Genomic DNA, 27,075 nt, shown 5'->3' with positions numbered 1-27,075 from the left:
TGCACTTTTTGGAATTGTCCTTGTCAGCTTTCTGATGTGGATGATACGTGATGCCCTGAAATGGCTTTCACATCACAGTTGCCCATTATCAAGTGTGAACATCTTGAAATTCTTGACCTCTTAAGAAATTGAGAATGTTTGAATTCAAAGGTGTTTTGAAATCTATGCATTGAAGTTGTTCTTCACAGATCTCAGATGGAATTTAGGAAGTTGCAGAGCCAGAGTGTAAACATGCAACATAATTGGCCCCTATGGAGCTGTCGCCCTCCCACACCCACAAACATGCATGTGCGCATTTGCGCTCAGTCAACACACACGTAATCGTTGGAATTGCTCCGCATTCATTTCTTGCAGCGTTCACCACAATGATGTGACTACTTCGTCACTGAGCTGCAGAAAAAAAAAAAAAAAAAGTGTTGCATCTCGCACATGGCGCACTCAGAGCGGAAATAGCTCCACATCATGAAAACCGAGCAGTGATGGCTTCCCGTTCTGATTCGGTAGCTCGGTCTCAGACAAGCCGATAACAAGATGACTCATACCTGTCGCTAAAGTGCAGGTAAAGGGGGATTTATGTAGAGTGTCAGCCTGTTATTCATGCGGCATCTGTTCATCTGTCTGAAGGAGTCTGCTGTCTGTTTCTAAACTTAAGTAGTCTTCATGGCTTCTGGTTGAGACAACTGCATTTCTGTTCCATGCAAAAATGATTTTACACTTGGGTTTTACATAACTTATTGGTGGTCTGTTTTGGGTGAACCTTGCTTTCCGCCTGAAGTCAGCAGAGACAGGCGGATACATTTACATTTAAGCTGTATATCAACTCACACGCTCCTTCCGTTTGAGGCTAAATTTGAAGGCCAAGAACATTGAACATTGAAGGCTACCCCGGTTGGAAGGCTGCTTCCATTGCCCGCCAATACGGGATTATTTATTTGGAGGCCATCCATTTCCCAAGATTCTTTAGACACCGGTAAAAAATATTTCCAACTACGGCGGGAGTGGAGTTTGAAAAGCAAATCTGTCACTCTTGGGATTTCAGTTGCTGAAGTGCTGTTTTAAATTGCGACCAAGATTGTAGCCTCACTTCACTCATCCCTCCCATTCTCGAGTCTTCAAGATCACAGCTTTTCTATATGGAGTCCTACTATAACACGGAACTCGGTTCGAAAGACTCTTTTTTGGAATGTCGAGTCTGTTAAAATCAAATTAAATTACTGCAAATGTACCAATAGAGCAGAAATAGTCAACTTTGAACTTCTTAATAATAATACATAAATTGATTATTGAATAATCGATTATTGATCAGGAATGACAATTCCTGTCATACTCCATCAAAATGAATTTGTTATATTTGTGCTGAAACAAGTAAAACATTTGTTCTATTTCATTTCAGTGAACCTGTGACATGACTACACCCTCAGGTCGCAATCACGTATATACACACAGTAGGTACACTTTCATTCATAGAAGCGTGTTTAAAAAAGTAAATAATAGTTTTTGACCATCAAAAAAATGTCCACATTTTTGCCCATTTTCTGACATGGCCCATACCAGTTCCAATCATAGCTAATTTAAGTTTATGCTTTTTTTGTGAGGTCAGTTAGAAAGACTCAAATTGTATGGAATCCAAAATGTATTTTAATCTGATTCATCAATTAAATCACAACTAATCAATTCTTAAAATAATCTATAATATTTGTTGAGAATCGAAGAATCGTTTAGATGCAGTAACGTATCTAAATGCTCAGAATTTCAGCTACTCACTCTTAAATATTAACTAATTCTTGTCATTGTCCCTCAAAAGGGACAGGTTATCTTTGTGCTGAATCAAAATATTTTTTTTTGCTTTTACTAAGTTTACTGACCAAACCAGTACTGTGTTCACGATCCATTTAAGTTTGTGCTTGCAGTCATTTAGAAATAATGTGATACTTTTCAATAAATGCATGGAATGTATGAAAATACTTTTTTATATCCAATTCATCAATTAATTGATGACAAATCCATAATCGAATTGATCAATAATTATTGATGATCTTCAATTCATTATTTAGATACTTTTTTTTTCATTTCATTTTGTCCAAATGCTTAGAATGTCAGCTGTTACCCTTTATTTGTCATCCTTCATCAAACACTTTGTTTGTATGCTTGTGAATAAATGTATGGAAATCATAAATTCTTTTTACTTCTATTTTAATCCGATTCATCGATGTATCAACAGATTATTCAATTATTAAAATAAACCTTAATTGCAAACTCACTAAGTGAGTTTTCTGTGGTCGTAAAATTAAAGGTAGAAGACGCGGCCAGAGAGTATTTTTTCATGGATAATTTTACCAGTGTATTTTTGGCAACCAACAAAACTACCAAGAAAAATCACTCACCTTTTACAGTATGTGTGACTTTAAATAATACTAGTATTTAAACACAATGTATTTTATTGTCAAGCCAACGGTTATTAACAAGTGATCCAATCAGGAAATCGCAAACCTTAAACAATCCCATCGAGCTGAGGTTGACCTATTTTTTCGAAGGCGCACTTAAAGGCTTCACCTCCATAGAACATGTTAATTGAGCAACTCAAAGTACTTTACCTCCAAAGTGAAGGACAAGACCACATCAGACTTAGACAGAGTGTTTTCATCCTCCTGGCCCATGTCGATAATGGAGGTGTTGTGCCCTCGCTTCAGCTTCTGGAGCTTGAACTCGCCCCCCTTGGACACGGGCATGCTCTCCAAATTGGCCATCAGCTGGTTCACTGAAGACTTCAGCTCTTCGATGTACATGGCCTCCATGTCTTTTGACACAAATTTGGGGAACCTCCCTCCCTATAAAGAAAATGAGTTGTAGAACAACTAGGCAAATTCATATATATATATATATATTATATATATATATATATATATATATATATATATATCCATGAGTGTTTCTATAGACACATTTGTTTTCTTTAAAGAGTACAGTGCTGCTTTCTGTGGGTGTTAGGCTCACACCTTTTCAACAACATAATAGCTATGTAACAAAGTCAAAGCCCCCCACAGCTTCAAACTCACCCGTGCAATCTGGTCGGCCATCTGAAGACGACCATCCAGTTCTCTTCTAATCTGTGCGGCCTGCTCATCCAAGTTGTCCAGCTAGCAAGACAAGCATATGCGGAAATGCCATGAGATCCCATTCAAGAAATATGCCATTTGGTCAGTAGGTCAGTAAAGAAAAACTACGTTATTTTTGTCATACCTTTTTACTTCCAAATAGTTAAAGACAAACCACTATACACAAAGTTCCAAAGTGTAAAAAAATAGACAATGCATGCACAGTACTCTGTTTTTTTTTTTTTTTTTGTCATTCTAGAAATCTTTGTGTTGGTAAGCATGCACTTGCCTGAAAATATATTATTCAATCTAACTGGAATTTTTGACATGAGTACAATCAAATTGCATTAATATTTTCTCGTCAAAATGCCTCGTACTGTATAACAAGGTAATGTGGCCCATTACAACCCAGTTGAGGGCTACAATCCCCAAATTGACCACACTAGTGAGTGATTGAAACAAATGCGGCCATGGAAACGGTGATGACTGATTGTATATCTGGCCAGATTGTTGCAAGAGGCGGTAGTCATAGCAGCATGTTGTGATAGCCACTTTAAATTGAATAGATGAGAATGAAAGGAAAATCCATCACTGTCTCACAGGCACCATGCAGCCGTCACCATAGAGACCAATGAAAGGCACCACTATGTGAATGGTTATATTTCTTGTTGATTTGAGAGGCGGCTGGCATAAAATACAATCATGAGAGTAAAGCTCAGACAACAAAAAGATGTTTTGATTCAAATGAAAAACAGAGCTGTGGCACTCAATGACTAAACAAGGTTAAAAGAAGCTGCAAGTTTTGGCCCCGGAGGAATGAAAAGCAGATAAATTCATGCCTCCCGCTCATCAATAATGAATGAGAATCTTAAATTAGCTGACGCTAGGAAATAGAAGAGAGGTCTGATGTCTTTCTTGCTGCCTGAATCTGTAGATTTTTATGCTTCACTTCTTCCCGCTTGTGCCAAATGTGATTGTGTGCAGACGCCGTCGCTTCTACTGGGGCATAAGGCTCAGCGAAACAAATCTTGCGGCATCAACACAGCTCCCCCAAAAATTCTACAGAGCAGTGTTGTGGGTTTAAGGAAAAAACAACAACCTCACTTTTAGTTTCCTTGGCGCTACATTGCAAAAATCATGGATTTGAACTGGACTTGCTGCTCAGGTTTCACCATTTTGACAAGATTCCTTTGCAAGAGAGGCACTTACACATTTGTTGCTGTTTTTTTCCAACTTGTTGTCATAACTGCGGTTTAAATTTGATTGTAGACAAGACGCAAATCCATGGAGGACAACAAATATGGTCCTTCTTTTGTTTACAGTTGTTCACTATTTTGTAAAATGTACTCATTACTGAACCCATTTGGACAGGTGTTGTTTCTGTCAAATGCGCTGTTGCAATTTTCTATCTACTATGATCAGGTTCATTGTATCTGAAATGTTTCATTCCAAAAAGACACATTGAGTGATTTAATGCACCAACGAGCTGTGACATAAATCGAGACACGCTATAGGATTTTGAGGATTCACATATGGTATGTTGTAAAGTATCACCTAAAATTCATCTGTATTGCTGTATTACTCAGGCATTTGGCGACAGGCATCCGTTTTTCAAACACAGGTACATAAAAAATAGTGAAGCATTCTTGTAAAACATAATTTAAGATTACTATATAGAATGTATTTGTATGGCTTGGCAGATCACTTCCAAACATATACAAAAAGAGATTGACACAAAATTTGTTATTCATTCACCCCAAGTTGGGTCAAGTAAATACAGTAATCCACAAAACAATCAAAAATTGGGTTTGTTTGTGCGTTACTCATTCCCGATGAGTCAAAAGGAATAACCCACAAACCAACCAAATGATGTTTGTTGTACTGCTTTTTAATTTCATTTTTTTGTTTTGTAAAATTATTTATATACCTACATTCTAAAAAGTAACCCTAATTCATTCCAAAACAGACTGTTAACTTTTGGGTCACCCAACACTCAATATTTGGGTTGTTATATAAAAACAACCAAGAAAATGTGGTCGCATCGACCTGAATATTGTGTCGGTTCTTTTTATGACAGAATTGGGTTGTTTAATGGTGGTAATTTATACCAAACAGTTGGATGAAAATGAGTGACCCAAAAAACAACCCAAAATTGAGAAAAATGAGGAACCGTTGCCAAAATTGGTTTAAAACAAAAACCAGCTATCAAATTCAAAGCTACCTGTGTTTGGATTGTTTAGCCACAGAATCATCTTCTGCTCTACTAAGAAAGACTATCCACACGCGTTCATAGTGACATCATGTCTGTCAGGTGGCATGTTCGACGGAAGAGAGTGAGTGTCAAACGGTGAGTGTTTTGACAGTGCAGGCCAGCAAAGAAGCACACTGCTACATAACTCATAATAGCTGTTTAGTAGAGCACGTAATCACACACTGCCACCAGCTGCAGGAAAATGTCTGCACTTGCAGAGTACAGTACAGTGCTGCTGGACAAGAGGCCAAGCATCCAGTCGTAGAGGGTCTTCTTCGTCATGTCCATTATCAGAAAACCACACTCGACCTGACCTGCCGCTTTTCTGCCTGAGGGAGTGTCTCCCTTCCTTTCTGGAGGCCATCCTTGCGTCGCCTGTCTAATTACACTCACGGGTGGGGCGCGGTACAAATCTGACCCACGCATTTCCAAATGAACTGCTTGTGCCACACATGGAGAAGAGACACAGCAAATGCTTCCTACACTGTTCTGATGCTGCAGTTTGACACTTGCATCTATTCCGAATATTTTACTCTCTTCCAAGTGTACATTTTACTTTTAAATGTTACTTTTTTGAGAATAAGACCAAACAGGCTTTTTTGAGTAAAATATAAATGAAATTTAACGTGTAGCTGAACTGTTGAAGGAAATGGAAAAAAAGCTAATATTTGTCCAATTCTAGGTTCAACATGACATGATATATAAAAAATGCCAAATGAGATTTTCAGGTGAATGTGTCTATTGTCACTGAAAGAGGAATAAAACAATGAGGCAGAAAATGTCTCCAATTTGCCCAAACTTGTTTACTTTCAGGTGCTATCTGCTTGCGGGTTTAAATAGCCCCGGTTACATGTATTCAGCATGACTGAATAGAAAAAACATAAACAATAAGTTCTTCTGACAAAAGTGTGGGGACAAATCCGTACATACATCCAAAATTATAATTATAATGGACTATTAATGCAAAATACATAAAATGCATACTGAAAATTCGGTCAGTGGGTTGTGCCTGCATTGCCTCCTGATTAGTGAAAGTTATAAATGAGACTTTGTTTTTTTTTTGCAAAACTGCAAAATCCTGACAAACAGTCCAGGTAGATGATGGAAGTAAAGCAGCAGGTCAAGACGGAGGTCAGTGCCTGCGTGAAGCAACGAGCACCCACCGCTGATCCCTCAGCACCCCAATCTTCGCATGCTGCCAACTCCAAAAGGTCACTGATGTCAGCACGCACACTGTTGCAACGTAGCCCGACAGGCAATCTCATGACAAATTACAGCGACTAAGGTACGTCCTTCTGCCCGCAGCTAAGTTGACAGTGGCGTGGCCGCAAAACACAGGGTTGCGATGGGCGTAGTTGCACTAGCAGGCCAGGCGAACGGCAGGTTAAAGGTGAGGCATGAGATCAGGACTGATGTTCCCGCCCTCACGCCTATAGCCCTGCCCCCCCACCCCAGATGAATACATGGACATTAGCGGCAGACAGCCAGGACAGCCACAGGCGTTTTCATGTGCACAACAAAGGACGGAGCGGGCAGATTGAGAGCTGAATGGCACCAGGAGGAGTTGAAGCATCTGCTCTATATTTAGACCTGCACAAAGCAGATTGTGTGCATGCGTGTGCGTGTGTCTGTGGTGGAAAAACAAGCTTCTCTTGTGAATTGACAAGCATGACACAGAAATTGGTGCCATTAAAAATGTCAGTTCATCAAAAGCTATTTTTCCCTCTTTATTATCGTCATTTGAGTTGGTATGACTTCGTTTTATTCTTCCAAAAAAGCTACCTGTGTTCTGTTATTGTCTTCTAAAAGTGTGATTCAAACCTTCTAATTCCCTTTTTTGACAGTTCTTTGCGAGTCTAAAGAGGAAAGTGAGATACAGCTGTGCGGGGAGGAAATGGTGCATTTTAATGAACCTCACGGCGACTCTAAAATCTGACTAATTTAATTACCACCTTAAGAATGGGGAAAGATTATTCTATGGTGGACGGCGTAGAAATATATAATCTAGTTTGACATGACTGGTAGTAGAAGTTGTAAAAGTGGTACATTGTATTTTTTTATGTCATTATGGTTTAATAATGATCAATACATGATTTTGTTTTTCTATCCCCTGTTTTATGTAATTGGCAGTTCTCAAATGAGGGTACACGTACATTTTAACAGGGTTTCTGTAGGTGCTGTATTAGTAAATCCCATTTAATTATCTTTAATTCTGTGGCAGTACATGTTTCTTTTTCATTTAAGAGCAAATTGAGTGGAACGAAGCAAATAATTTCTGAGTTTTTCTATAGTGACTCCTTTGCAAAACATTTTTGTGCCCTTGTGTGTGTGTATTGCCATGCTTGACTCAATTTTCCCTCAGATGAGCCAGAAATAAATGATGTCACATGATCCATCTTCTGGGGCTGCTGACTAAAATGCACGTAAAGATAGCGATAAAAATGTAGTTCCAAAGTTTAATAAGTCATCATGGAGGGCACTATTCAGTTTTAAAACGTTTTACTGGGCCCACATAAGAAAACAAAATGAGAAAGAGTCATTTAAAGTATTGCAATTCAACCCTCTAGATCATTTTGCTATGTTTGAACACATTGATGTGATCCGTGATGAAAGTTGATAATTGTAGAAAATGTGATCAAATGAACAAATCTGCATTCCAATATGAAGCTGTCTGCTATTTCCACTGATTATAAAGATTATAATGAGCCTGGTTTTGATTGACACAGTCAGAGTCTTTCTTTTTTGGAGTATTATTTTAGTTTAGTCTTGAAAGGGAGTGACATTAGAATCTGCTCCAAGTGCAGATGAATCCAGTGAGATTCTAAACTACTTCAAACAATAGTACAGCAATAAACATACTGTGTAATCAATACTTTGTGCGGGTGTCCAGTGAGCACAATGTCTATTTCAGTCTATGTTCAGCTGTCCTTGGTGGAATCTCAGCACAGGAAAAGATACAAGGGGCCACATAGAGTGACACAGCGGTGTCACAGCAGTCTGGCTATCTTCAGCATCCTGCAGAAATCCAGACAGCTCCTTCCTCACTGCTATTTGGGTGCAAAGAAAAAAAACATAATCCCCAATGATAATAAACCTCTGATGGCCTCTGAATCCCATACAATCTCCCAAAATGTTCCATTAAAACCCAGCAGCCATGAGTTGCGCTGACAGAATTGCCTCCTAGTGAGGATTTTATCATTTAGCAGGCGAGGACAATTGATAGCGACCGGTTGCTTACTGAGGAGATGTGGAAAGTCATTATTAGACGGCTCTAATATATTCATTACGGCTGCAAACAAAATAAGAATGGGCACCCAAAACAGCTGGGGTAAGCATCTGGAAGGAGATATTTTTAATGTTTTCTATGCAAATTCTCTTCTATTTATTGATATTCTTGATTTGAAATCTGCAGTACATCCAGGGGTGGATTAGCTGTGCTTACTACTTCAACTTTCTGCTTTCGACTGGCCTGTGGTGTTACTCTGGTGGCTCCTCTGCGGATGTTCTGGATGCAGATTTGTGACCTCATAGCATCAACTTTGCTGGTAGCTCATCTAAACTAGGTTAAGCATCATCAAAGGCATTAGAAAGGAGGCTATGGAAATGTATCACAGCGCAGCATAACAAATATGAAGTTAATGAAGCCCACTGAGGAACGCAGCCCGTATTGATCTAATCCAAACAAGGCGTTGGGACAATACTGAGCAATTTGTTTGGTTTCTTTCAGCATTACCAACATGCACAGTTGGACACACAGTGTGATTTATTAACTCTTAAAACTCATTGGCCTCCGGGTGTTATCAAGAGGAAGGTTTTGATGCCTTAAATAAGCACATGCAAGCATGCCAGAGGTTTCCTCCAAATACAGCCGTGATAAGACTTTCAATCGCGCTGCTGAAGAAGGAATGCATTAGTGGTGCTTTTAACATTCCCAGAGAGAGCAGTAAAGCAGGAACGACAGCAGGATAAGAGAGTTATATGTGACACAAGCCCCCAGTCTGTAATCTCAACCTATCTACCCCCCGAGTGAAGCATTGGACATTACCAGATACAGATAGCTGACAAGTTAAAGCAACGGTAAGGGATTTTTTTTTTTTTTAATTTGCTTCAGGGCCTCCTTGGAAGTGATGTGTAATCTATTTTGAATGTACCCCGGAAACCGTATATCAACAGTCATACATAAATGAGCATGTATGTGTCTTTGACAAGACATGGCCAAAAGCTAAAGAAGCCAACCTAATAAATGTAGGTGCTCAAAAGAGTACCTTTTACATGGCGTGTTGAAAGAAACAATGTGATTCTTTTTAAAGGGTGTCAGTGGGTTTGTACAATAAACAATAATACAAAACAATGATTAAAAAAAAAAAAAAAAGCTAACATAAACTTGGGGTATTTTAACTTATGTGATTTTAAACACCAAGAAAGTCAAAAGTGGATGTAAATGTACTTCACATTGAGAAACGGAAGAAATTAGCACCAGAAGAAAAATACTACTAATAATTAGTTATTATATAGCATTAATGCGCTGTCTAAATTCATCCAATGCACATGGTTCATTTGTTATAAAACAAAGCTAACATGTTCCTATGGCTACGGCCTCTCCCTCGGGTGCATTTGGGGGAATTGCGTCAGCTCTTGCATTGGCAAAGTTTCACCATGCAGCCCTCCATGAAATGATGATCACAAACACCTCTTGGTGTTCGGCCATGTGCAAACTCACATTTTTGCCACTCGCCATGCTCTACAGTAACATTTTTAACTAATAAATAAACGTTGTTGTTTACTTGGGCGACTCGGTGCAAAATCTCTTCTCCCCAACTCTGGTGTGAAACCGTAAGTATAAAATAGGCACGGCTGCTTAGATAATGTGGCCATGTAATCATTGGACACAGGCTGGTATAGAAGCGGGGCCTATCTTCCTTCTCACTGTAACGTTAACTAGAGAGACGCAAGAACGGATGTCCCTTTTTATCTGCTTGGGTGGAATAGTTGCTGAGAGTGTATAAGAAGCAAGGACTTCTCAAAAATGAATCAGGGAAGGAAAATAGCATTTTCCAGATGTTTAAAGCAAGAACTGAGACATACCTGGCAAGCTTGGTAAAGCAGTTGGTGCTCAAACTTTTTGATGCCCAGGATATTCTGGAACATCTCATACAGTTGATCTTTGCTGAGGATGAGCTCGGAGGCGGCACTGGCCGTCATACGCTGCTGCGCCTTGCGCGGATCCTCGTCGCCGCGATAGATTGTGTCAAACTTGGCCATCCAGGAGCTGAGCACCGTCTCCTTGCTCAGGCCGTCGATCTCCGGGAGGCTGCGCACGCGCTTCTCAATGTGCCTTTTGAAAACCTCCCTGAAGTCGCTCGCTGAGAAGCCACCGCTCTGGACCATTTTAGCCACACGGTCGCTCTTTAAGAACACCTTTGTTGTAGGAGAAAGGAGATATGGATATAGGATTAATGGTTACTGCAGTGAGCTAAATACTGGAGTGTACAGTCATTACATTGCGCCAGTCAGACTTTTTCATCACATTTAGCTGCGTTCAAGAATGGCCGTAGTGTTTAAAGGAAAATTGCTAAGGTTAGCCGAATATTTCCTCATTCGTTGTAATGGTCACCATCTGTTATGGAGATGGTTTATCTCCTCATCCTGTTATGTCATCTTAATTTCTGAGAAATGTTTGAACAGCCATATACTTGAAAGCATGAAAGTGTATACAGTACACAATCTAAATAGGTGGTATGTAAGTATACATACAGGTACATGCACCTCGGAATGACTGGCTGATTGCTCGAACGTTAGTATGTAGCAGTTACAATTAAGAGAGAAAGTGTCTTTACGTTAAGCAACACTTTCTCCTGATTAAACATGGCCAGCATGTCTGGGGAGGATTTTCTACATATATGTTAGATTCTATGTTCTAAGAATATGTTATGTACTATAAATATTCAGTAAAAATGTTCAGTCTGTTAAAGAGAGGTTTCATTCTTGTCTGCTTAAATAATCTGTGGAACTATATTTTTAGTGGTATCTCTAGGAATATTTTATTCAGATAAGAAGTTTTTGTACAACATAATCTTTTTCAATTTTGGTTTGTCCGCCTGAAAATTGTGGCACTAATGATACACGCACACAACACTCTGCAAGAGAGTCATGATAACACATATTAGCAATACATTGCTTCATGTTTCAAGTAATCTGCTCTTAATTTGAAAAGAAAAAGGGGCAATTTCTGGCACCTAAGCAAAAAGCATTTAGTTAATTTTGCTCTCACATAGCCCCTCATATGACTTCCGATACTCCCAGGAGTACAAGTATCTACAGCACAGGTATTATAATCAGGAACATCATTTTATGTGGCTCACTAAAGAAATGAAAGTGTTTACTTCATGTTTCTCTATTGCTTTGTTTATTTCATTTTGGCAAAAACTCTGTTGCGAAATTGCAATCATTCTTTTCTTTTCACAGATATTACAACTTCAAGCTTTTTTTTATTTTATTATTCAATATAAATTAAACGATGAACGCTTAAATGTTTGCATGGCACAGGTTCCTATTGCTTCTGATTTAAAATTCACTTATTAACCATTTTAGAGCAACATAGATCTGTATATCACAATCAATTGAAAGGGTAATTGCATTTATGTAATAATATACTCTCCCTCTCAGGGAAATGATATTTACAATGTGGCTCAGAACAATAACGGCTTTGCCATCCCTAGACTCTCTATTACACGTCTAGTTATTCTTGCTGTTAACAAGGCCCACAGTTTTATGGACTGCATGCGGGGACATTCAGCAACATGGCCTTCTACTAATGACAGTCTGACAGTGACAGACACAATGACAGCTCTAAGGAAACAATGAAGTCCACTGCTTTGTCATCCAGACAGTGACATTTTGTTCAAAGCGTCAAATGCTGCTAAAAGCAACCGTGAATACCATTTGGTAAACGGCGAACATATACGAAAAGCAAAGCTTTGGTTGCATTGATTTCTGCCTCTGAGAGGCTTTTAAAGGCACAGAAGTCTTTAAGAAAATCAATGATTTAATTAATTATTGTGTCTCCCACACATTCTGGTGGTAAAATAGAACACAAACAACTATTTAAATAATTTTGTCAATTAACAGAGCAATTTAATTTGTGATTAAAAAAGATCATGAGGACCATAACATAAGACTTTACTCCACATTCTTATTGTAAACAGTAGCACAGGAGTAAGCGCCGCTGCACAGTCCATTACGATATGTTGAAAAAACTCTAACATCTGTTATATTTTGCAAAGGTGCCAAATTTAGCTGATTCATACTGAGAAACATGTTTCTAATCTTTTGCCCTTGTTGTGTAGCTGAATATGTTTAGCATACTTTTCACTAGCTCACAACTGCAGAGTTGCTTTACACTAAACCAAACTAATAAAGGTTGTTATTTGTCTGTGTAAACCCAATAGGACAAAATGTGAGTGTCCCAATAATATGCACAACTGAATGTTACGGCCAAATAGCACTTTACTATTTTTTTTTACTTATTTTTAATCCAAAATAAAAATATTCCTTTTTATGTTAATATCGGTCCCATGTTAGGATGGATGACATTGGAGACTTTCAAAAGACAATCATTTTTCTTATCTTTTTTCACCTTTTAATGTATGGTGTCAGCCTCATTTACGTGAACATACAATGTAACATATTACATCCATTCTTCGCACGCAGATGAAGCTCCAATTAACCTCACTGGCCATCTACAGACTGTAGAAGGATTTATCTGCAGTTTTTCCATTATGGCTTTGCTTGTTTTTTTTTCCATTAAAGAATTGACCTTTAATATGCACAATCTGTCATGTCTCGAGCACGCACGGTAATAATGACTTGCTTCATTATGTGGATTGAAGAGCGTGAGCTCGGAAAGACGGCTGTGTCAGCCACATGGTCTGACTCATAATCTGCACAGTGAGAAACCTCAGCCACCATTTTATCACTCAGCCGCATGGATTTCAGCATTTTGACATGGAAACTCGAGCGGTTCTGCGTGGGGGCTTGGATTTATGGCCCGAAAACCGAGTGGCTCGACTTGGCTTAAAGAGAGTTGAAATTGCTGCAGCCAACAACATTTTTTTTTTTTTTTGCACTTCTACAATCAGCAGAAATGTTCGTGGACACGCATTCAGTCAGTGATGAATTCAGAAAGTCATCCAGTCTCCGCTCCTCGGAAAAATGGTTATGATTGAGCGTGCGCTGCTGTGATTATGGTGGGCTGGTACCTCATAGTAACTCTGCACAGCGTTGATGAAGGCTTCATCTGCCACAATTTGTGTGTCTCCGTTCAGGAAGGCCTGGAAGCGATCCTTGGTCTGCTGAAGCTGCTGCTTTGTTATCTGTTGGGGCAAGGGCAAACAGAGGACAAGACAGCATTAGGCTAGATTAGACAACACTCTCCAAACAACTGAAACAATGCTGTCAGGACACTTTTTAAATGTTCTTGTCAGCCCAGAACTTAGTTTTGGGGAGGCTAAGCACTCCGAGGCCAGCTGGGAGATGTGGTCCGCCACTGCGTTCTCATTTGGCCTGACAGGATCTCCCAGTACGCAGCTTTAAAGACAGAACTTATTCTGGGCCCGCAAAATCCACCAAGAGGCAGCTCCCGGCGTAAAGTAGAAAAGGCTCAATGACACGCTCCCGAATCTCTCTGCATCCAGATGCATCACCCGAAGAGATAGTAAAACAGGGCGTCTTTGGCTGATTGGATCAGCAATCTCCTTTTTTCAGGCACCACACCGGGGTCATGACCTCAGGTGCAAACTAAAGATTGACTTTTCAATGGAGAGCTTAGCTTTATGGCTCCGCTCCATCTTTTCCTCCGCTGTTGTGATGTAAAGCCTGCAGCAGCGCAGCCACGCTCACCAGCAGTAGTCAATCTTAAAATCTTTTAGTTTTTATCACTCCTCATGAATAAAACTCCAATGTTGCGCACTTTTGCCACTCTGAATCCTACCCGTGCCCCCAAGCTTAACATGAACTATCTCCTTGAGCTGACAGTAGCTTCAGTGGATATTGTAGGTCACCGTCAAAAACAGGAAAATGGTACATTGATATTGCTGAAATGTAACCTGATGGCCTTTTTTAACCTTTTCTAAAATGTGTTGCACAAAAAAAAGGGATTTTATTTTTGTTTATAATTAAAGGTTGACGTAACCTCAGTTAGAGCTCTGTAGAACATCGTGTGTAGGAGCAGACAAAGTCATGTTGGCAAGTTGTATTGGGAAATAGTAGAGGAAAACTTCTTGGATGATTTCACCGGCAATTTTGTCAAATAATGAGTCTTTAGTCATTGGTCTATGGTGGCAATTTATAGTGTCACGCAGAATACATAAATTGCTTTTCTAGATGACAGAAGGTACAATTAACCCAGTGACCACCAACATGGTCCCAGGAAGACCCTAAAGACACATGAATAGCCAGAGGGCCTCTAAAAAAAATAGCTCACCATCGAATTTTCTAAAAATGTCCTAGAAGAGTTGCATATTGATTTTTGTGTGTTTCATAAGCATTAGGAGAAGTGAGTGGTGCCTGCACATAATGAACATGATTGATTATCCAGTGGCATATAAATAATACCATCATTAATGGTAATTTGACCATATTTGTTATTTCATAATTGTGCATCAAAGTTGTAGCCCTTTGCATTAAACAGTCCCCAAGAAGTAGCTCCCACTTTCAAAAAAGTTGTTCACCTTTGAATTGGCATGTTCATTCATCTGTTAGCAACAGAATGCTAATGTTAAAATATCATCATTTCAGATACAGTATAAACGTTTGTTGTTGTTTTAGTTTGGTGTTCTGTTGGAGCTTTTTATGATGTAAAACATGTGCTTTATTTTAATAAATGTACATTGGGAACATGATACATAATGCAATTGGTAAAACGGCAGCATATAATTTAAAGAGGGGTCAAATGAATACAGACACTTAACTTGGAAGTCATTTTCTTCAATGCTGAGATATTTTATATGCACATAAAGAACCTAATTAAAATAATATGCACCTCTGATCTCTTCTCCCCTTTGTTTCACCTCACTCAGGTTGAAATGTCCTTGAATTGATTTAACACATGCTAACAGAGTCAGTGACCTGAAAGTCAATAAAGCGGTCAGCTCCTTGTGACAAATGTTGTCTACACTTCAAGCTGTTGTGTATATCATACAAGCACAAGGACCAGCCACTAATATGTGTGTGTACATGTGAATGCGTTAGCAAGGGACAGACTTTGGTGTGGGAGGAAGACGGAAAAGCATTCCATATCATGTGCCTGTGAGGCAATCTCGATAACATCTGCGTGCCTGTCTCCCCCCAACCTCCTTCAGTCTGGTGAAAATGAATGAGAATTAACTATAATCTGTCAGCACCAAAGCTAATCATAGGACTGATTTTAGAGACGCTGCCATTATACAGACAATATCCATTCATTTTCTATAAGCGCTTTTCCTCATAAAAGTCATGAGATGGAGCCTATCCCTGCTAACTTTGGAAAGGCGGGATACAAGAACATTGACTGATCGCTGGAGACAGGTAGACAAACTTTCAAAATGATAAGAATCAACATTGGGCCCGACCGATAGGAATGTTTTATTGACGATGCTGATTCTAATATTTGGCGGAATGAAATTATGATAACCAATTAATCAGCTGATGATTAAAAAAAAAAAAAAAAAAAAAGTTTCTTTTCAAATTCAGAGCAAATTAGATGGAACATGAAGCAGCTTATTGCTAAATTGTGCTTTAGTAATTCCTTTATACACAATTTCGTCACTTTATTTGTTTTTGTATGGAGTTTTGTCAGACATGCCAAAAATAAAACTGAAAGTTATAAAATCTACTGCCTGAAGTTGCTGAATAAAATACATCAGTAAATACCACTGCAAATACAGTTTCAAAGATTAATGAATCAGACTAGGGTAGCACAACACTCTTTTAATATTTTTTTTTCATCTATAAATGCTTTGCAATGGTTTTTATTTCACAAGGGGTGCATAGTTGAGAAGCACTGCTCTAAAGTGTATGTACTGTAAATTGACAGTGTTTCTCACCTACACTATTAAAGTTTCATGCATTTAATGGTATCCCAAATACACAAACCACAGTGGCAAAACAAACCAGATTTGATTAGTCAGGCTTCTAAATTGTACTTGGCTGAGCTGAACCGTAAATACGGCTTTAGTGTTGGTTGTATCTCAAGATTTTAGCGGTGCAACTGGCAGAATAAATGCCATCGCCTCTGTTTTAATGGCCTCAGAGTGTAAGACACATTGCTCTTTTTCTTAGCAACAGGATGCATTTTTTTAGAGGCAGCAGGATGCTGGTTAATGGTCGTTCCCTTCCAAATTAAGTTCAACATTTTTGTGCAAAGCAATTACGAATGTGAGCTAATGTGAGTCAATGGAGTCGTTCAGAAGTCAGTTGAACTGGGGAGTCGCTTTCACGTTCTCCCCGGGGTGTGTAAACGACATTCAAATAAATCCTTAAAATATGGAATTTTGTCATGTAATCATTAGGTTTGGGCCTTCTGCGGCTTGCTCGGTGACAGACTATTAATCTCTTCATCAACATTATCAACCTCTCAGGCACAAAAGCGAGAGAATGCTGATTGGAGAGCTGTACTGATTAGTGACCATATTGATGGGCCAGTGAAAGTGCCTACATTTTCATCTGATTCCACATTCCCAAGACATATTTTTCCAACTTGGAGCATATTGATTCTCTCTCTCTATTGCTGTTATCAAGATTGCAGCAGGGCCCAGTGATTCATTTGCAGCAGTGAAGTAAACATTAATCACCCCCGCGTATCAATAGAGGAGCCAGGAAAGGGCATTATGCATGGAAAACTTTATTACTCTTCAAAACTACTTGACTCTTTGCCTTAACCCGGATGCTTCTGTGATTAGCTGAGTCACCCTGACCTACTTTGAACATTTAGTCACATTATAATTAAATTACCCACAGCTGCATTAGATTGTGTACGCAATTTTAGCCCATACCTTAAGGAGAGCGTAAGCACCCGAAGGCTGCAAAAGCAAATGAAATTGAATGGTGCACTCTCCCGTGCACCACCCCTGTACGCTTATCAATTTATCTCTTAGAAATGTGTTCCCCGCGGCTCATGGAGTGCATGACATAGTTGTCCTTGCAGCTTTTTGTCAGGTGGATTAATTACGTAAATGAGTAAAGTGTATAACGAGCCTGAGTGTATGGGGCTAAACCGTATGTACAATAAGCTTCTTTTTGAAGTTACATCACATTGAATGTTGAGGGTGTTTTCCTAAATTAAATTGGAAAGAACATGAATTGAAAGCCTACAATTTAGCAGGATGCTAGGTGAGAAACACAACCGTAAATCCTTCTAGAAAACTCAACAAAATATACACAAGCAACTTCAACTAATATGATTGCTACATAAAATATAATGAAGTTAAAACTCATAGCGAGATTAATCATTCACTACCATATTCAATATGCCTGAATAAAATGTAAAGCAAGTGTTGTATTAAAACATTTGCCTGAACATAGTTGCCGTACAGCGTTTGCTGTGTTTAAAAATAATGATCACCTTACTTATGTTTTCATTAATTGTACATAACCCCCCCAAATACAGCATAAAACCAGTAATGTTTAATGCAGTACACTATCATAAATAAGTAGTGCTATGCTAGTGATGTAACATGACATGCAATTGTTTATGCACTTTAGTGACCTGAAGCTTTTCTTTTAACTGATCATTGAATGCACCTCAAGTCACTCATTTTCTTTGCTTATCCACATGGCTAGAGGTTGTTGAATGCAAAACACTTTTTTTCTTAAATTATTTTTCATAAAACTGAAAAACAATTTGCAAAACATACCTTGCAGTCCTACTAGAAACACTCAGCTCACATTCGGTCTGACTATATTTTCCATTATTCATAGGCATAGAAGCAGGAAGTAGTTCTCTTTCTGGTATGTGGCAATTGTGATGTGAAAGAAAAAAGGAATGAATTTAGCTCACATTCTTTTTACGGTAATTTGTTTGCTGTAGGAATCAGGGAAAAGTCGACCAAGTCGAGTAAGTATTTAAAAAGTGGTCGACTCAAAAGATTCAACTCGAAGTTCCACCGGAACCATGTTTGCTCCACCGTTTCCGAAGGAGACCTCACTTAGACATACGCAAGACTTCCTGAAAAAACAGCGTACATCACAAGTTCGGCATCGTTTCCTGTTAAAAAAAAAAACAAGTGACAAACATCCTGTTCAATATCTGCAAAATGGAAAAAGCATATCACAGCAGTGATATGGAAAAAAAAAGTTCACAAAAACCGTCTTGACATATGACTCCATTGCTTGTTTTGGTGCACCACCAAGTGGCCAAATGTCTGATTCTATTTGTGTTCTTAAACATGCTTTCTGATTTAGCAGTTAGCAGGCTTTCTGTCAAGACAACATGAGCACATGGCGCTTCCCAAAACGAAGGAACGAACTTCCCAAAAAGTAATAGTGCTGTATCATCCACGTATATTAACTGTCACTAATACGTATGCACTGCACAATTAACATCATATAAAAGTGAACTAAATGGTAGTTTGTGTTTGTTGTCCTTAAATTATAATCGCAATATAACCTAGAACTAATGCATGAGTGATGTACGTACTAGTACATTATAGCTGCCCGAACTGAATAGTAGTACGTGTTTGTTGACCTTAAACGGCGTTTGCTAGACTTATGATATGCTAATCGCGATAACGATTTTTGAACATTTTGTTGTCTAAAAATTCTTATGTATAGATGAGTAATTATATCCCCTCGCAACTCAAGTTTTACCTTAATAAATTATATTTTTTTAAAAATCATTCAACCTTCGTAGGTTTTTTTTTAAAAAAATCCTGTGGAAATAGATGACCCGATTTTTTGATAAAATAATTGGTAATGCATTATTTAAAGATTTGATAGTGAACGACAGCAATAGTTATCATGATGACACCTGTGTGCTTTTCATGCACATGGCCCAAACAATAGGCATCTGGACTTGGGACACAAGGCTCAAAACCTGGACTTTCCTAGCTAAATGGGGTTGTGTGGTCACTCGTCGCCTTCGTCTAAAGGGGAATAAAGTTGGTAGGAAGGCAATTTGGATAATATTTCTAAATGCACCCTGCCGTTACTGCTCGCAAACGTGCTGCCTTCGATTCCTTTCTTGGTTTTCAACACAAAGCACATTTCAGTCACAATGCACGTCACATGTGCGCAAATAGCGCGGGTACATGACAGCTGCACAAAGTCAAACACAGTAGGGCGAGCCAGCTCCATGAAGCCACTGTGGTCACAGAAGTACAGAAACACAAAGACAGGTGCTCACGCTTTTCTCCCCCTGGGCAGACACGTTCACATTCATTTGCAGAAAAAGACACACAAACGCAGCATTGTGTGAGTAAACGGCACTCGTCGGGGTCAGTAAACAGCCAGGTGTGTGCTCCGCAGACACACAAGCAAATACGCCGTGCGTCGGCAACCTCCACTGTGCTGTCATACTACAAGTTGTGGCACTAGCGAAGCACGCAGGAGAACACGGTGTTCACCACCAGCTAAGCCGATTCTCCTAACAGACATCCATTATCACACCACCCACTCCCTCACAGCACCCATCCTGCTCGGCCTGGTCTTCAGTCATGCAGTTACCGAGCAGAAAATGAGCCCTTACACAACTGTGACATAAATGGCATGGACATGTGAACTTCACATGGTTTACAGGCTGAAATCAGCGGGGCTCTTTGAAAAGGTCGCAACAAAAAGAAGCTATTGAATCTGTCTGGGGTGAGGGGGGGGCTCAAGAGGTTCATAATTATATGTTGCAGATTAGTACACATTAGTACACATTAGTACACAAAAACCACACAGTTGATTACATATACAGCCAAACACAGAAAAAAGTAAGATACAGCATGCACAGAAAAACACAAACCAAAAACAGTTAAAAAATGTGCATGGGTGTGTCAGAAGCCAAGCTTAACACTTGAAGACAGGATAAAAGTAATAAAAATGAAAGATGGGTGAAGCAAAGTGAAAGACATTATGCAAGAAACTGATGTATGAAAATGATTGTATGATTGTGAAAATCTATTGTAGATTTGGCAATTCCTTTCTTTCTTTTTGTTTTTCAATGTTGGATCCTTTTGTTTTTAACGTCAGTCAGATTGTAGATTGCACAACATGTATGTTTATGTCCGAGACATAGATTTGCTAAAGTCCCCAGTTGTGAAAAATTTCTAGTTGCAAACATGATTTCGTTGTAGAGTTCTACTGTATAGTAGATTCATCCAAATGTCATGTTTGTAGCAAATCATTTTAGAACGTTTTCCACCTTTCATGTGACCTTTACAATTTAATTGAAATAGTGTTGAGAGGGCAAGCATGACTAAAATGATAATATGGATGCGCAATGTGCACACTCTCATAACCGGAATGATGCTATGTGCTGAGCTAAAGTACAGTGCATTCAAATTGATGTTAAATGAGAGGCTTAGCACACATCTGCCACAGTTTCAAGTGCTTCTGAAAATTCCAAATGCAACTTTGGATGTTCAAGTAGGCTTTTTCTGACCTTTATGTGCCTTTTAGCATAAAGTTTTGTTAACACAAAATGGTATTTGAAACGATTTACGGTAAAATTCCATACACCATGTTTCAGTTGTTTGTTTTTTTGTTGTTGTTTTTGTTTTTTGTGGTTAACAGTGTTGTGTTTTGGAACTGTGGCTAAAAGATTTCATGTTGTTTGCTTAAACTATAAAATCTCTCAAACATATACTTTAACCTCCTCGATAAATATTTGTATCCAAGCATAATGAACGGCGCTTTCAGCATACAGGACAAACTCAACAGTTACTGTTAGGTGATGGTGACAGTTGAAGTAGTCCGCACAGAAGTGTGTCATAACTTTTTGAGAATGCAAGAGGGGAAAAGTGAAGCAGAGTTTGTACCTGACATGCAGGCTGATGCTGCCCCCCCAGGTGGTTTCTTTGCCTCCAATGGGCTTGAGCCAGGGAGTAGAGGACTGCAGTAATGATTCCTGCACAGCTCTGACATCTCTATCCTCTGCCTTTCAATGTGAGTGTGCGTGTGGGGTGGGGTGTGTGTGTGTGTGTGGGGGGGGGGGGGGGGGGCACAATCTCCACAGCTTCCGTCATGGCCTGCTTATTTCCCACTAAAGTAATGCAATGTTTCATGTAACACAACAGCATAGAAATGGCTCGGGGGGAGAATGTCTTGCCGCTCATGATAATGACCATTTGGATCGTCAAGAAGTACAAAAACATATTCTTTTGAGAGCTATTACAATGGGGAAAATTAAAAAAAAAAAAGGTTGAAAAGATGAGCCCAGCTTGTGAGTGCAAAATGCACAAAAGAATGACGCTGAAACTCTGCGTTAGGGTTAAACACATTCATGAGAACAGTTCATTTGATCAAAGCAATTACTGCACTAAGACAAAAGATCATCTCAAGCGGGAAAGAGGGCCACTTCTCTGGCACTGTTCATAATCACACTAATTTTCGCATAGTTGTGTCAAGGATTAATTAGCAGTACAAGCATCTTGTTCACAAATGTAATTTCTTCTTCAGGTGTACACCATCTGTAGTCTTGTCACGTTTTATGGAGAATCATGAAAGAAATTCATAAAGAATTTACTCTGACAGGTTGCAGATTAATGATGACTTTCATATTTTATAATTTGCACCTTGCGGAGATACGAGATTGCCTTCGAGTCAAAGGCAGACCTCAACCGAGTCCAATTAGCATTAGCACTCAATTGCTTGGTGGAGATCTAACTTTTGTAAATGACTTCTTCAAACATTCAGACATTATAAAGACAAGTTTCCAAAAAGTTCATCTAAATGAGTTGGAAAACCAGAAAATAATCAGTTTTATGCAGATCCGAATTAAACATTTACAACACTTTTCCTTCGGCAGTGAAGCAGCCTTCCAGAGTTTCAGAGAAATAAATTACTGTCTTGCATAATGCTGGTAATGGAAAAACACCAATGAAAATAAATCTCTGCAGAAGCAATTCAAGGAATCCACTATAATCAAATGAAATAGTCTAATAAACTACTTGATTACAAGATTTGTGGGTATTATATCACCTTGGTGCTTCTTCTAAAGTCTCAAGACAACGTCGGAGAAAAACGCTGTGAAATGACGACATTGCCTATGCCAGCAGCATGTTGACAAACGCTGTTTTCTTTTTTTTTATTTTCTCTGTATGGCATGTATTAAGAACATGGGATTATGTTTTGTTAACGGTAACAATTTGTAGAGATAGACTGGCAGGAGAGTGCCGGATAAATCAGTCAGGACAGACTCACCAACTAACCTTAAGCTCCTTTTAAGCTTCATGCATTTGCTCAATCATGAAAATGTTTCATTCTCATCAGCATGTCAAGGTTGAACAGGGGGAAAAAAAAAAAATATTGCAGTCGACGACTAACATTCATGGTCACGTGGACTCTGCTGGGACATAAAGGTTTAATTAACACGTGCACAACGGAAATAGAAATCAACTGGTGCGGGGCGAGCGTCAGAATGTGAGATGCGGCTTTCAAGCCGGCGCGCAGATTCACTCGCACATTGTGTGAGGGATGAAAAAAGAAACACCAAATCCTAAATTGTCCTGCAAAAGCTCCTCGGGGCGACATTTTCATTTCGATTGCTGTTTTTCTACTAACAACAGTGTCCCGGTGTGTTCAATTCATCAGCTACTGCTGCTTTATCATCTGAATAATGAAGGCAAAAGCGTGTCTAACCCTGGCGGGGTTGCGAGCTAAATGTTTAGCCCAATCTTTTTTACACAATAAATACAACAACCCTTATATTATATTCTGACATATGGCGAGCTGTGCCTGCACGGACTGGTGGTAAAAGATTAACTCTTGCCGCTTTTAGGCTTTCACTCAACCAAATCCATAACCCAAGCACAGATGAACAATCTGTGTCAGTCGTAATGCTAAATCGTTCGAAATCTAACATTGACCTTGACTGAAAAGCCTCTTGTATTGTCAAAGGATGCTTCTTTGCAGGCAGAACTCAATTCAAAGCTCTTACCTAATAATGCAAATCATTCTTCACGAGCTCCCTTTTACTGACTCTCTCTCTCTCTCTCTCTCCATGTGACTCTTTTGGGCACATAATGACTCTCTTTATGAGCCTCGGCTACATGTCCAAATGTAATCTCGCTAACTTTCTTCTTTTAAGGATAATAAATGTGCCGGGACTAGAAAGAATGTTGTTTAATAAAACAACTTGTGAGACTGTTGTTAGTTTTTATAGCAAGGGCTGTATACACATATACAATGCAATTGCTGTTAAACTTACTGGCGAGCTGAACGAGTCTATAAAAACAATTAAACTGTTAGTATAATGACACACATTTTATAAATATTAGTATAACTGAGTAATCATATTAGGGTTGCAGGAGAATACAGGTTTGATTCCAGCCTTCATGCCTGTGTTTGCATGTTCTCCCCATGCCCATGTGGGTTATCTCCAGGCACTCCAGTTACTTTCAGCATTCCCAAAAACATGGATACTCCCTTAAGTGTGTTTGTGAATGGTCTTCCGCCCTGCTGACCAAAAACAGCTGGGATAGGCACCAGCAAGGCAGTGACCCTTGTGAGGACAAACATCTAAAAAAATGAATGGATGGATTAATTATATTACCATAAACGAAGATATTGATCATGTTCCTGATTTCTCACAATAACTATCAACAACGGTTTAGCAAGGTAGGATAAATATCACCACGCAACATCTTTAAATCTGTGCAGCAGAGTACATTTTCACAGTTACAACATTCCTTTGAAATCACAATGTTCCATTACAAATAAGCTATTTTCCGACCAGGTGTGCAAGACAATCATATTGTTGCTTCTTGGGGGCCACGTTCTATGCTAACAGTGGAATAGCCGGTGAATCTGTGGCTAGTGTGAGCCATTAGCATTTGCATTGCTACAGAACTACTGATATTATCAAAACTGATTGGCAGGTGCTATGGATAAGTCAGCTGTCTTTTCTTTGCAATACATTTTGTTGAAAAAGAAATTGAGAAGGGGTGCACAAAAAATGCAGTGTTGATCCTTGAGGCCTGCGAAAGTGAAGTCTTGTGACGTACGTTGCAGGCTGGCAAGAGTTGCAGAGGTATTGCGCCATATGCTAACATCTGACCTGACAGAACCTAACCTGACATCATTTCAATTGAATATCAAATGTTTGGCCTACTTACTGTATGACCAATGGGATGGCAAATATTTAAGATTTCTAGGAGGGGGTTTTGTTCCAAATAACAAAATGCATTCTTGGGGTCGTGTTGCACAGGAACTTACTTTTTTTTTTTCCAGTTGAATAAAATGAGCCTGGAGTGTGACTATAAAGGAATTCAATGTGCGAAGCACTTTTAGTTACATTCTCAATACTGTGATGTTTTGATTGAAAATGGAATGTTGCACAATGCGCTCAGACCTCGGTGGTGACGTCACTTGACAAAAAATCCAGTTATGAACATAAAGAAGTTCTGTGGCCTTTCCCTATAATATTATTGACATCAAAAAGCATAGAATGTCTTCTCATATTAAGTTGTACAAGGCTGGAATGGGATTTTCACTTGAGCTATTCATACCATGGTTGTGAGTGTGAAATGTAGGAGAAAGCTGGAGTAAGTACAGAAAAGCAAGGAGGCCTGAGCCAAGATTCAAACCCAGAACCTTTCAGCTGTGAGTCAGAACAGGAACATTATTGCACTTTCATGCAATTATTTTTGTTTCTGCTGCAGTTTCGCTCACACAATCATTGATAATTGAATTGAATTATGCATTGCCGCTTTCTGTTTGGCCGTTTTATCTCCCCTGTCTCACTTAGTTCCAATCTTTGACTATATTAACCGTCTTTCATCCATTAGCCGAAATGCCACGCTTAGCTTGATGAATATATCACATCACATAAACCGGATAAATGTTTCAGCAAAAATGAATCTATTATGTCTGTGGGTGAATTTTTCCTTTGATGCATTTATTGAGGAAACATTTCAGTAAGATTATGGAGATGTCTCGTCTAACTGATGCATCAAAAGATACACCATGAGGCTCAATTCATTTTTTGAAGCAGATTTCGAACCTGTGCTTGAAAAGATACCCATTAACTAGAATATTAGAATGACTTTCACAATGTAATGGGTAAAAAGTGGTTTAACATCAAATTATTTTCAGGAAGGTTAGGCACAGAGAATGGTGCATGGCATTACTAATGTCTTGGCTGATGAGTTTTGAGTGGCTAACAAGACCAAATCAAAAGCCACAAGGTTTGTGAAATATTTTCTGCCACAAATTTGAAAATTTACAGACAAGCAAATAGTCTCTCTCTCTCTCTCTCTCTCTCTCTCTCTCTCTCTCTCTCTCTCTCTCTCTCTCTCTCTCTCTCTCTCTCTCTCTCTCTCTCTCTCTCTCTCTCTCTCTCTCTCTCTCTCTCTCAAATGGTAGCTGATCACTCATACTTAATGACAGCATGCCAATGACAAATGTTGGCTAGAAAGCAATTCCAAAGTCTATTTTTTCCACGCTCAGCACCACAGCGGCAACATTCATCCGAGTAGCACTGATTTGAATTCACTCTACTTCACATTCACATCACAGAGGCTCCCTCGCTCAGAGAGGCTGGATGCTTTTAGAAAGTGCTGAGCCAAGAGGCGCTCTATTAGGAGATGATTGGGTCAGGCTAACTTTCGGGAATAACAAATCATACTCGCGAGAGGAAAGAAAATCCTGAATTTATCTGTGATCTATTCATACTGAACGGTGTGATCTATGACATTCAGTGGCATATGAGTCTGAGGCCATCACATCCATTTGGACCAAAACAAAACCAAAAACAAACAAAAAAAAAGGGTATTACCCTTGACTCTTTGTTACTTTTGGTAAAGGAACAGATTAATGGGAATAACACTGATTTCAATAAGGAAAGCTGATTTTAGATCTACTGTATCTCAAGATGGCACTGTTTGAGTGCTAGAAATATAATGGAAGGCAAGGTAGCTGCAATGGTGTTACACCTGCAGAGAAGACTAGGGAACAAGTAAGGGCTCTGCAAGGGCTTTGCAATATATTGGGACATTACGGATCATTTTAATAACTGTAATTGTATTATGTCATTTTTATAATGTGATACTGCTTTCCATATTTGATGTCAAACCTGTCCAATTAGGACTTTCCAACAAGACAAAGCACAGAGAAATCGGCTGATGTGAAAGTGATTGAGCCGCACTAGTGAAGGGCTGCAAACGATCATTCAACAGGAGAGGTGGTCTCTGGCACCACCTGAGAGCCTGTCAATTCCTCCAGGATACACTACTTTAACATCCATTCACACGTGCACTGTCACATCAAGAGCCCCTACCAAACATGTGACCTGGGAAATGTAGGGACCCTTACAAGCGTTAAATGGCTGAGGCTTGGCCCATGTCAGACCACACTGGAGACCTGAGTGAACAGCAAGTCAAATCAAACTTTCCAGTGTAGTATAAAGCTGAAGTAGACCTTGCATTTGTTACTAAAAAAATATATAAACAAACACATAAAAAACACCGTATTTACTGTGTGTAATCTCAGTAATAAGGTGTTAAATAAAAGGCAGAATAATAGGATCAGCTCTCAGTATGATGCAGTTTAATG

The 27,075-nt window shown here is 39.1% G+C and overlaps 1 protein-coding gene across 15 annotated transcripts in view; it reads right to left on the bottom strand.

Moving 5' to 3' along the window:
* cadpsb (Ca2+-dependent activator protein for secretion b) overlaps window positions 1-27,075 on the bottom strand; it is a 73,973-nt gene that overhangs the window by 43,361 nt on the left and 3,537 nt on the right. For all 15 annotated transcript variants that reach the window (XM_088424432.1, XM_088424429.1, XM_088424434.1 and 12 more), the window contains exons 2-5: window positions 13,605-13,718; window positions 10,432-10,764; window positions 3,057-3,137; window positions 2,595-2,828 (exon numbers count right to left, since the gene is read on the bottom strand). In XM_088424432.1, the coding sequence (XP_088280558.1) occupies window positions 2,595-2,828; window positions 3,057-3,137; window positions 10,432-10,764; window positions 13,605-13,718 (762 nt within the window). The remainder of the gene's footprint in view (window positions 1-2,594; window positions 2,829-3,056; window positions 3,138-10,431; window positions 10,765-13,604; window positions 13,719-27,075) is intronic.

Source organism: Hippichthys cyanospilos, chromosome 9, assembly GCF_059441005.1.
Source record: "Hippichthys cyanospilos isolate Australia breed blue-spotted pipefish chromosome 9, RoL_Hcya_1.0, whole genome shotgun sequence".
NCBI lineage: Eukaryota > Metazoa > Chordata > Actinopteri > Syngnathiformes > Syngnathidae > Hippichthys > Hippichthys cyanospilos.
The sequence above is the reverse complement of the archived record's forward strand: the minus strand, read 5'-3'. Positions and strand labels throughout refer to the sequence as shown.